The sequence below is a fragment of the Piliocolobus tephrosceles genome, chromosome 14 (assembly GCF_002776525.5).
Source record: "Piliocolobus tephrosceles isolate RC106 chromosome 14, ASM277652v3, whole genome shotgun sequence".
Classification (NCBI taxonomy): domain Eukaryota; kingdom Metazoa; phylum Chordata; class Mammalia; order Primates; family Cercopithecidae; genus Piliocolobus; species Piliocolobus tephrosceles.
Window position 1 is genome coordinate 111431249 of NC_045447.1, and position 11160 is coordinate 111442408.

The 11160-nt window shown below is 57.1% G+C and overlaps 1 protein-coding gene across 1 annotated transcript; it reads right to left on the minus strand.

Moving 5' to 3' along the window:
* Window positions 1–565: 565 nt before the first annotated feature.
* Window positions 566–5817, minus strand: TEKT4 (tektin 4). The gene is made up of 6 exons (XM_023185269.2): window positions 5284–5817; window positions 3772–3842; window positions 3261–3404; window positions 2372–2594; window positions 1609–1763; window positions 566–782 (listed from the first exon to the last, which is right to left on the minus strand). Exons 1-6 carry the CDS (start codon window positions 5815–5817, stop codon window positions 566–568), a joined length of 1344 nt encoding a protein of 447 aa, XP_023041037.1.
* Between the last annotated feature and the right edge of the window lie 5343 nt (window positions 5818–11160).

Here is an 11160-nt window from a genome sequence, read left to right on the forward strand (position 1 = left end):
GACAGAGAGGGGATGCTGAAGCAGGTGCTTCTGGGTGGGGCCTGCCTGGAGGATCACCCCAGCAGGTGCACCCAGCAGCTGGATGAGCCTCTAGTAGAGTAAGTGCCCTGTCCGTAGGGGTATGTGAGCTGAGGCTAGGGGCCTGGAGGTGCAGGGGGAGGAGTTGGGGAGATGCAGAGGTCCCAAAGATGTCCCAAGGCTGTAAGACCCTGGTGAAGGAATGGAGGAACCAGCACTGGTGGGGAAGTGGGGAGGGGGAGCTGGATGGCCTGGCTCTGGGCTGGACACATGGTCTGCGCCCACCCCTGAGCTGTGCTGTGGAGCCCCAGTCCCCACCTGGGCACGTCCTGTCCTCTGAGGCACAGGGATTCCTGGTCCTCGGCTCTAACCCCTCATCTCCCACCATTGGGATGATGAGTCCGTAGGCAGAGCCAGCCTCATAGGGGACCCAAAGGCCAGTTCAGATGGACGGCAACTCGAGGTCCCACTGGGCACACACACTCCGTGCAGAAAGCTAACGTGCTGTTTATTTGGGGACTTGGCGGGGAAGCACCGTGGCAGCGGCTCACTGGTAGCCAGCCAGCTGCAGGATGGTGGGGTAGCGAGTACGATGGGCCATGCACTTCTGGCGGTCGATGAAGAGACTGTTGGTCATGGCGGTGATGTCCTTCTCCAGGCTCATGTGGGTGTCCTCGAGGTTGCGCAGGGACTGTTCTGCTTCTAGAAGCTTCTCCCGCAGCGCTGCGAGGGACATGTTCAGCTCCTCCACCTCGCTCACCAGCCTGGGGGTGTTGGGGAGTATGAGCCGGGGCTGGGGAGGGCAGAAGTATGCACCTTCGGGGGTGCAAGGAACCCAAAACTCCCAATAGGAGCTGGCAGGAGGTCCTGGGAAGACTCCACAAAAGGACCCCTAAGGGAACTCCACCAGGAAAGTGGCTCTAGGGCAGAGCACAAACTACGAGGGTCCTCCCAGGGAGCGCGGGCGAATGCCAATGAGTGACCCGCATGTGATCTCGACCCTGGCAGGACAGGACCCGCCCTCAGCCCACCAGGCTCGGTTCTTTCCATTCCTGATGTTTAATGGAGGGAGGCCCCCAGTTCCTTGAAGGAACCCAGGGGCAGGGAAGAAAGGTACTTAGGGTTAGCAGGGGCCACCGGGCATCTGTTAATAAGGGAAACAAAAGGACGGCCCATCTATGCCTGGAGCCCGAGCGTAGGTCACACTTTCCATCAGAGGTGTGGACAGCACCCTCAGGGCAGCAGGGAACGGCCCTGCTTGGCCTCTCTGGCCCTATGGCCTCCTGGAGCTCACCTTGTCTGCAGGAGCTTCCTCCCGGGAAGATGAGGCAGCACAGGGTGGGGTGAGACCACGTGGGCACAGGTCCCTGGCACTGGGAGCCCCCCACCCATCACCTGCCCAGGGTCACGTCCGTATCTGTGTGTTTAAGGTGTGCTTGTGTGTGGCCCCAAAGTCTCCCTCCCCTCTCAGCACCTGTGGGGGATGTGTGTGTGGGGGGGTTGGGGTGTTTATTGGAGGCTGAGATCAGAGAGTAGCAGGGAGGTGGTGGACCGGGCCACCCGGGACTGCCTCAGAGGCACAGGCAGCACCTGAACTGGGCTGCATCGCGGCACAGCTCCACGTTGGGCCGGTGCGAGCGCAGGTACAGCCGGGTCTGGGCGACGCGCAAAGGGGCCTCCTTGTCCTTAATGGCCTGCTTCAGTGCCGCCACGTTGTGCTCCTGATCTGTGATTTCCCGCAGCGTCTGCAGACAGGACAGTGCCCTTGGGCCTGTGCCCCCATGCCCAGGCATATGGAATGCCGATACAAGGCTGGTCCTGCCCAGGTCCTGGGGCCGTGTCCAGAGGGCAATCCTGACCAGTGGCCCCGGGGAGGCATGAATGAAGGAACAATGTGCACGGGGCTCCCAGCGGGCTCTGGAAGAGTCAGGCAGCCTGTTGCCCCTTAGCTCTGGTCCAAGAACTCCCATCCTTGGTGGTCACCAAGACCTAAACCCTGCTCAAGGACTGGGCACTCAGAGGCGGTAAAGGCCACGCTGAGACCCTAGATCAGAGCCCTGCCTGCCAGGCCAGGACTCTCGGGGACCCCTGGGAGGTCAGTGCTTCCCAGACCACCTGCTGCCTCCATCCTCAACACAGCTCCTCCTGTTCAGTCATGGGGGTGGCAACACCCGCCCATCATACCCAGTGTCGCCTGGTTTTACACAGGTTTACGGAGAGGTGGCACTTGCTTCTGGGGTCCCTCGGGGTAAGCGGGGCAGAGGAGAGCGGTGCTGAAGGCCCAGGCCAGGTGATGCGGGGGCAGAGTGGTGGGCAGGCGCGGGAGCCGTCTTGGGGGTTCAGGGCGCCCCACCTTGTGCAGGTGCTGCTGCAGCTTGTGCCGTGCGTCCTCCAGCTCCTCGCAGCGGCGCCCGAAGGCCAGGTTCACAGCGTCGCACTGCAGCCGCAGGTCCTCGGAGGTGTCGCGAAGGATGCAGTCCACCAGCACCCGCAGGTTGGCCGAGGCCAGGCGCTCGCGCTGGGCGCGGCACAGATTGTCCTGCGTGAACTTGGCCCAGGTCTCTGGGGTGGAGGCGCTGCGGGGCGGGGGACAGCCAGGGGATGCGGGGGAGGCTCTGCCAAAGGCCGGGGGTCCTGCCGCGCCCCCATGCCTTGTCCGCGCCCCGTGCTCCTGGAGGACCCGCATGGACTCCGATGCACCCCGTGCTGCCCCGCGAAGCCCAGTCCCCCAGGCTCCCTGTCCCCCAGTGTCCCCCGGCCCACAACTCCCCTGAGTCCCCCCACACCCTGCCCACCTCGGGCGCTCAGTCCCCTCGCGTCCCCGCGATCCCGTTCCCAGCACCGCCGCCCCCAAGGCCCCCTCTGCAGCACCTCCGGCCCCCGTAGCCCCCCTTCCCTAGTACCCAGCGCCCGGGTCCCCTTCCTGCACCCAGGAGTTTGCTGCGCTCAAGTGGGCGGTGGTCGCGCGCCCTCTGCTGGCCGTGGACGGAAACGCAGTCCTGCCGGCGCCTGGAGCTGACCCGACCCCACCCTGTCCTGTCTCCCCGCGACCTGGCTGTGCACGCGCTGGGCACTTGAGGGGGTCTTGCTCGCTTGCTCATGCCGGGGTAGAAAGTTGCCCAAGTGCCCTCGGGGGCGAGGGCCTCCGGGCCAGGCTGGGGGAAGCAGCCCTGCTGAGGCCCCCAGGTGGAGGGAGGCAAGTCCACAGCCAGGGCAAGCACAGGGGCAGAGCTGGGGCCCACCTCTCTTGGAAGGCGGTGGAGTGAGGATGAGCCTGCACCTGGGTGCTCTGGCTGTGGTAGCGCCCGCAGGTCTCGTCGATGTTGTAGGCCTCCACCTTGTCTGACCAGTCCATCTCGCAGGTCTCCTTGTGCTCCCGGTTCAGTCTGGGGCAAGGTGGGGCAGGGCCTTGGTATGTGCCCAGGGAGGGCCCTGCTGGGGACTGTCCCTGCTGCAGGCTGGGCCCCAATGCCCGCTTCAGGAGGGAACTCTGGGCCAGCCTATCCTGGGCAGTCCTCATGCTCAGCAGTGACCAGGAGCAGCCGCCCAGACTGAGAGGCTGCAGAGCAGATGTGGGACTGGGCTCTGGCCACTCAACCTCAGGCTGGGAACCTCCCCCACCCAGCCCTGCGCTCCCACTGTGACCTGGGGCAGCCCCTGCCCTGGGCCTCAGGGTCCTGTCGTTCAATGCCTTGCCCCAGGACCAACCGTGGGTGGGGTCAGGAGTCATCCCTTGGGCAGCCCTGGACCCACCGGATCTGGCTCACTGCTTGCATGATGGTTCTCTTCAGCAGCTCCTGAATGTTCCGGATAAGCTCGGCTTCCTGAGGAAGGAGACGCCCTGAGCACCAGAGCCCGTCCCTGGTGAGGATCCCAGCAGGCCCAGCTGCTGCCAGCCTTGGTCAACACCTGAGCCACCAGAAGAAGCTGAGTGCCGGGGCCTGAGCTCTGACTGTGCAAGTTCTGCTCTCTCACTGGGTTTATCTTGGGCTTTTGGGCATCCTCCTTGGTGCGTTGTAAGTGGGGTGTTTTCCTCCAGGGCCTTCCATGGGCTGCTGGGAAGGTCCCTCAGCAGCAGTTCCCACGCCCCAGGCTTTAGGAGTCGTCACTGCTGCTCACTCAGTGCACCCAGGAACATTGGCCTGCCCGTGGTGCCTGAACAGCCCCTGAGGAACCAAACTCTAGGGGCCCAGATGCCCGCCCAGGCTGCCCCTCAGGGATCTGTGCTGGGAAAGGCCATCCTGACAGCAAGAACAGGAGCAGGATCCTGTGTTTCTTCCTACTGCCTGACCAGGTTAATTTTCTGTGTGTAGGAACAAGCCTTTTCCCTGTGATTGGGGTCTTTGCCTTGACCACCAGCTACCTCCGTGTGTGCCAGGGCCCGAGTCCTGCGCCCCTCTGTCCCTGGGTTTGCCTCTTCCTGCACGGTCAGTGTCTCCGTTACTGGGCAGGTGCCCTTGGTGCGGGCAGAGGGTTTGCGGGAGCTGTAGGAGTTGAGACACTGAGAGGGTGTAGGGTGAGGGGTCTGGGGAAGGGAGGGAGGAGGGAAGGCATGAAGGGAGGGATGAACTCAAGGGTTCTTGCCTGAGCTTGGGGGTGTGGCAGGAGAACAGCTGCCCCCACCCTACATCTTTCATGAATGTCTACAGGCTTGCTGTGGTTCTCAGGGAGGCCCCAGGTTCTGAGAGGTCAGAGAATTCTCCAGAGCCAGCATCAGGGCCAGGACTGAGTTACTTTCTCACCCTATGAGGCTGCCCCACAGACAAGCTGGGCTGGATTCGGAAGTTACAGGGGACATGGAGGAGAGGGGACCTGCGGGTGCAGATCTTTGTGGCCTGGGCTCTGTGTAGGATGAATGGGAGCGGTGGCTCCCAGCCCACCCCACCCTAGCTGTCCACACCCGCAGTGCTAGCTCAGGCCTGGGCTTCCACCTCGGGAACAACTGTCCGAGCCAAGGATGGTCTTTGGGGAGGAGCCTTGTGGCTCAGTTCAGGGAGCCCAGGGTGAGGATGACTGTGCCAGCACTCAAAGGGATTGGAGGAGAGGAGCCCAGAAGAGGAACAACTGCTTGGGAGTCAGGGGCCCTCCGGGGCAAAGCTGCCTCCTGGTCTGTCACTAAGGGGCCAGGTTTCGGGACTCAGGGTTCCCAAGTGCAGAGGGCTGGGCTACCGCATGCCTGCAGCAGCCACCTTGCTTGTCCACACGAACTGCCGGGGCCCCTTCTCTCTGCGCCCACAAGTCCCAGCTACCCAAGGCTGCTGGCACCTTCAACAATTCCGTCTCCACATAGTCGCGCACGAGGTTGGGGTGCTGGCGGCGCTCACGACACTGCAGGTTGTCAGTGGCGATGGAGAAGGGCACCTCCGTGGCGTCCAGGGCGCGCTCCAGCCGCTGCTTCTGGGCCAGCAGCAGGTCGGTCTCCGCAACCAGTGCTTCCACCTCGCGCTGCAGCTCCGACTTCCAGCCGTGAATGTCCTGCAGTCGCTCGCCAACCTTGCGCGTGGAGTCTTGCTGTGTGCGCTGCGCCAGCGCCTGGGTCTCCGACGCCAGCTGCTGGCTCTCATGCCGCTGCCGCTCCGACTGGTCGCGGTCCGCGAAGGCCTGGTGGTAGCGAGCATAGCAGTTCTGGAACCACTCCTCCAGCAGGTACTTGGCGGTGCGGAAGCCTGCGGTGGCCAGCCCGGAGGACGTGTAGGCGCCTGTGTTGCGGGCCACGTCGTACTCTTTGGCGGGCAGCTCGCAGGGCGGCACTGTCTGTGGGGCCGGCTCTTTGGTTAGGAGTACGTCCGTCTGCGCCATGGTGCCAGCTGCCCACCAGGGCCAGGGGAGTGAGGGGTGTGGCCAGCTGGTTGCGGTCAGCCGAGTGCGGTCAGCGGGGCAGCTCCAGCGGCTCAGTCCCAGAGCAGGACGCGGCTCCCAGTCGCCTGGGTGACACTGTCAACCAAGAGCTTCCTGTTGCTAAGAAACAGGATCCCTGCTCCAGTGGCTGGGGGAGGGGGCATTCAGGGTGGCAGGCAGAACTGCCCTCTTAAAGGGCCAGGCAGCCCCAGCCCCACCATCCCTGTCCCCGCCTCCGTGCAATCAGCAGTGGCCAAGGGTTCTTGTCACTTAGAGGATCCTGGGGCCAGCCTGTGGCCAGCCTCTGTGTCCTACCCTTAGGGTTCAGGGTGTGGGTGGGGACCTGCTGCCCTGGCCCCTTCCTTGGTTCATCTAGTTGTTCCTGGTTTGGCTCTCTGAACCTGTCCTGTGCACAGCTCTGTGCTCAGGGTGAACAAGATAGGAGGCTCTGCCCACCTGCAGCCCCCTCAGGGCAGAGGGGTGTGGCTGTCGTGTGGGTGTTGGGTGTGCTAACTGACAGTGTTACTTGATGTCTCCCACTGTACATGTGGCTGCCCTCCCTGCCCTCCTGACCCCAACGGCAGCCTGGTAGCACAGGGAGGGTCCCAGGTCAGGCCTCCTCAGGGGCAGTCTGAGGCAGTTCCTGCAGGGACCCTGCTCCATCTGCTCCTGGACCTAGTGCCCGAGAGCCAGGCCCTGGCTTCTGGCCTCCTCCTTCCAAGTCCCAGCCAGGGTCCCTTCAGGCTGGGCACAGCAGGGAGGGAGTCTGAGCGTGCTCTTTGCTGGGGAGTTGAATTCAGCCTCTGGGTAAGTGTCCAGAGTCAGACTCCCAAATCTGCCCCACAGGGCGGAAGCAGGTCCTGTGCTGCGGAGGCTGCCCTCAAAGCCACCTAGGGCCAGGCTGCCTGGCAGAGGCTGGATGGGCAGGAAGCGTCCCAGGGCACATGGGAGTCCTGCAAACCTGGGGTCAGGGGAGCCCCAGCCTAGGCGCGATTCCCCAGGAGGCCAGCAGAGGGCGGTGTTGGCCTGGCGGTGAGAAGCCTGAGGCTCCTGGCTTGGCCTCCCCTCAGCCTGCCTGGGGCATGCAGTCCTGGGGCCCCCCAGCCCCTCTGGCCTCCTCTTCCCTGAGACTCCCCACCAGAGAGTCCTCACTAGGAAGTCCATGCCCCTCCTACAGCACAGGCCCCTGGGCCCCTGTTCCCTCCACCTTCACCCTCTATCCCACCATAGCCCCCACCCTCACTCCGGCCACAGGGGCTCCTCCTGGGCCATTCCCACCTGCCCAGGGTCTGTCCAGCCCCACCGTGTGCCCGCCAGTGTCCTCCCCCTGGACCTGACCGCCCCCGATCCTGACCTCTCCCGCAGCCAGAACCCTCAGTCCATGCTGTGGTCACCGCCGTGCGCCTGGCCTGACACAGCCTCCTGACGGGACTTTGAGGACAGCATCCCAGAGACTTACCCCAACCCAGGCCGAGCCAGAACCTGTGGCAGGTGGCCTGGAAACCTCTTCTCACTGTCCGTCGTCAAGATTGGGAGGTCAGGGGAACTTCAGGGGCTGGTATGGTCTGAGAAACAGCCTCGAGCCTTGCTGAGACTCAGTTTCCCCAGGCGGCAGCAGGCTGGAGCACACACAGGGCAGGATGCCAGGCTCCACCTTTTGCCTGGACCCTACATTCACTGGACACCTCTCTGTAGAGGCAGAGCAGAGCAGAGCTGCCCACGTTTGTTCCCTGATCTGCAGCCCAGGAACCCGAGAGACCAGCTGAGCCAAGGAGGAGGCCTGTGGGTCAGAGCCCAGCTCTGTGAAGTGGGAGACCTCTCAGCCTCCACTTCCAGGTGCCCTGAAGTCGTTGTAAGGGGGCGCTGCCTGCCTGGGGCTCCCAGACTAAGGGAACACAGATTCACCTGATGACCGCAATGGGCCCTGCAGGCTGAGGGACAGGACTTAGCCAAGGATGCATCAGAGATAGGAGACTGGGCCCTCACTCCTGCCAGCTGCAAACTCCCAAAGCCCCCAGCCCTCTCATGGGGTGAAGATGCCCTGAAGGACACTCCAGTGTGCTCCCATCTCTGGGTTCTGCCAGCCGGAGAGTGGGAGCCTCAGGCCGCATGTGTCTTGCTGGGTCTCAGCTTCAGGGGACCCCAGGGTGCTGGCAGCTCCCTGAGACCTGGGTCAAGGGGTATCCATTAGAGCATCTTGGTCAGGACCCAGAGATGGGGAGGGCAGGGCTAAGAGCACCCTGGGCAGTTGGCATCTCCAGAAAGCAGGAGGTGGGGCATGGCTGTGTGACAGATGTCCCTGTAACAGGGACAATTGGAGGGACAGAGGGGCGTGCTCAGGGGCTGAGGGGCAGGCGAGGCCACCAAAGGGCACCTTGGACACTGGAGGGCCCCAGGAAGGCCCCGGACCCCATTCTGATTGATCAGGGCCAGTGACCTTGGCCCAGACTGCAGGCCTGGGGACTCGGGTTCCTTTAGTTTCTTAAGAAACTACTATACTCCTTTTTGGCATAGCTGTACGATTTTACATTCCCACCAGTAATGTGTGAAAGCTCCAGTTTTTACTCATGCTCCTCAGCATTTGATGTTTTTATTTTAGCCATTCTGATATATATATATATATATGTGTGTGTGTGTGTTAATAAGTCATTGTGGTCTTTATTTGCAAATTTCTGATGACTAATGATATTTAACATCTTTTTCTGTTCATAATTAAATGCCATCTGTATTCTTCTCACGTATCACTAGCACAACCATGAAAAATCAGAGCAAAATTTTTAGAACAATACTTAAGGGAAAAGGTGTTTATTTAGAACAATGAAAACAATGAGATGTTAACTCCCAGCTTAAATAAAATTGATTATGTCTATAAAAATGGTGAAAATATTGTACTTCCTTGGCAAAAGAAGAAAGGGAAATACTTTATATTCTCTGAAATAGTATTCATCATTTGTCTTTGGTTTGTTTATTATGTGTATGATTTTGAAAAAATGCATGAAAGATATAACTTTCTGGTGTTTGCTTTGATATTATCCTTGCAAACAGAAAAGCTGGCACATGTTTCTGTATAAAACTGGTCAAAGTTGGCCTACGAATGTTATTACATTGTACTTTCACTTTACATCATACTGTAAGAGTCTAACACTAGCTAAGGCATCAGCATTGATGTGGACTTATTATCCCTATTTAAGAGTTGGTGTGAGGTTTAGGAGAGTTATGTGCTCTTATCATAAAACAAATCTATGAAGCATCTATCTAAAAACTCAGTATTTCTGGTTTCAAATTCAGTACTGTGCCATCTGTTTGATAGATTTAAGTTTGCAGGTTAGAGACATTTTATTGCATAACTTCAATGATATATCACAGTGTACTCTTGACTATGTTTAAATCACAAAAAGCCTTTAATCTACACTCAGTTCTTTGAACTAAAATCTTCAGTTTGAATATGAATTTCACTTAAAGAACATCCCTAGAAATTTTAGAGAGAAAAAGACTTTACTTGCAGAATACAATCTGCATTTGCTTTGATAATTAGTTCACATATGTAAAATAAGTCTACCTGTCTGTATGCATAATTAAGATATAACAGTAGTGTGGTAATGACTTGTTAATTAAAGCAATTAGAATGGTAGTAGATCATGGCACAATGCACCTTAAAAGCCGTGAACAGAATACATCACAAGCTATGATACAATAAATAGTCATTGGGTTGAAAGTAGTTTCCACATATAAAAACACAAAGCATATTTTAGCCCTTTAAATGTTCAGTCAATATTGGTCTTCTTGTAGATGCATTTATGAAACAAACAAACAAAACCACAAAACACATAGCTTACCTGCTTCTCAAAACTTGTTGCACAAAGGATTGAGGGACTTCTCTACCCCAGGACCTATTATTAAAACCAGTAAGTCCACAGTGAAAATCCTTTATTTGCCTGCAGTGTCATCTGATATGTTTGTTGCAGGCAGCTGTGGCAGTGGTGGATGGTTCAGTGAGATGGAGCCTGCCCACGTCTCTCCATCCATCAGTGGGCTAGTGTCTCTCTGGCTGCACCTGAGCCTTCTCTACAGGAGTTATGGCATTAGCATGGTATTCAAAATAAATAATATTTGATTAAAACTTCCAGTTCAGTATTCATTTTCTGACTAAGTTTGTGTAGCATACTTAATTTTCCTGAGGCTCAATTTTAGTAATGGTAAAATTATATCTGCTTAAAAGACAGGGGCATATCCCAGTTTTGTGTGCATTTTTTTTTTCTTGAGATGGAGTTTTGCTCTTGTTACCCAGGCTGGAGTACAATGGCATGATCTCGGCTCACCAAAACCTCCACCTCCCGGATTCAAGGGATTCTCCTGCCTCAGCCTCCTGAGTAGCTGGGATTACAGGTGCCCGCCACCACTTCTAGCTAATTTTTTGTATTTTTAGTAGAGATGGGGTTTCACTATGTTGGCCAGGCTGGTCTTGAGCTGACCTCAGATAATCCACCTGCCTAGAGGCCTTCCAAAGTGCTGGGATTACAGGTGTGAGCCACCATGCCTGGCCTCATCCTCAAAAAAGAATTTATCAAAATTTTGTGTGGGTTTTTTTTTTAAGTAGAGCAGTAACACTTTATTAAAATGCCACTATATATGTTCTAACAAATACCTCAATTTCACAATTAAATACATGTGGGGAGAGAGAGGGAGGGAGAGAGAAAGATATCTCCGGTGTCTCTTCCTTTTCAGATGAAGACCCCAGTCCTAACAGATTAGGGCCTCACCCTTTTGCCCCCATGTTAACCTTTACCTTCTTCTTCTTCTTTCTTCTTTTTTTTTGAGATGGAGTCTTGCTCTGTCGCCCAGGCTGGAGTGCAGTGGCACAATCTTGGCTCACTGCAAGCTCTGCCTCCCGGGTTCATGCCGTTCTCCTTTCTCAGCCTCCCGAGTATCTGGGACTACAGGTGCCCACCACCACCCCCGGCTAATTTTTTGTATTTTTAGTAGAGACCAGGTTTCACAGCGTTAGCCAGGATGGTCTCGATCTCCTGACTTTGTGTTCCGCCCACCTTGGCCTCCCGAAATGCTGGGATTACAGGTGAGAGCCACCACTTTACCTTCTTAAAAGCTCCTTCTCCAAATACAGTCACACTGGGAGACAGAGCTTCAGGTTAGGAATTCCATGGGGACAAAATTGTCTCCAGAACAGACACTAATATGAGCGCTCAGATTGCTGGTGAATATGTTCATGTTACAATTATTTTTGCTTCGCAGTTTTAGATAATGAATACTTGGATAATATCTGCTGTATTCTAATTTTTTCAACAC

Bases quoted from the DNA above. Each gene is read 5' to 3' on its own strand.
- TEKT4 (XM_023185269.2), bottom strand. From the start codon at position 5,817: ATGGCGCAGACGGACGTACTCCTAACCAAAGAGCCGGCCCCACAGACA. The intron at 3,843-5,283 runs GTGCCAGCAGCC...CTCCTTCCTCAG, and splicing joins TGGAGACGGAATTGTTGAAG to GAAGCCGAGCTTATCCGGAA. The intron at 2,595-3,260 runs GTGGGCCCCAGC...CCCGCCCCGCAG, and splicing joins TCCACCGCCTTCCAAGAGAG to CGCCTCCACCCCAGAGACCT.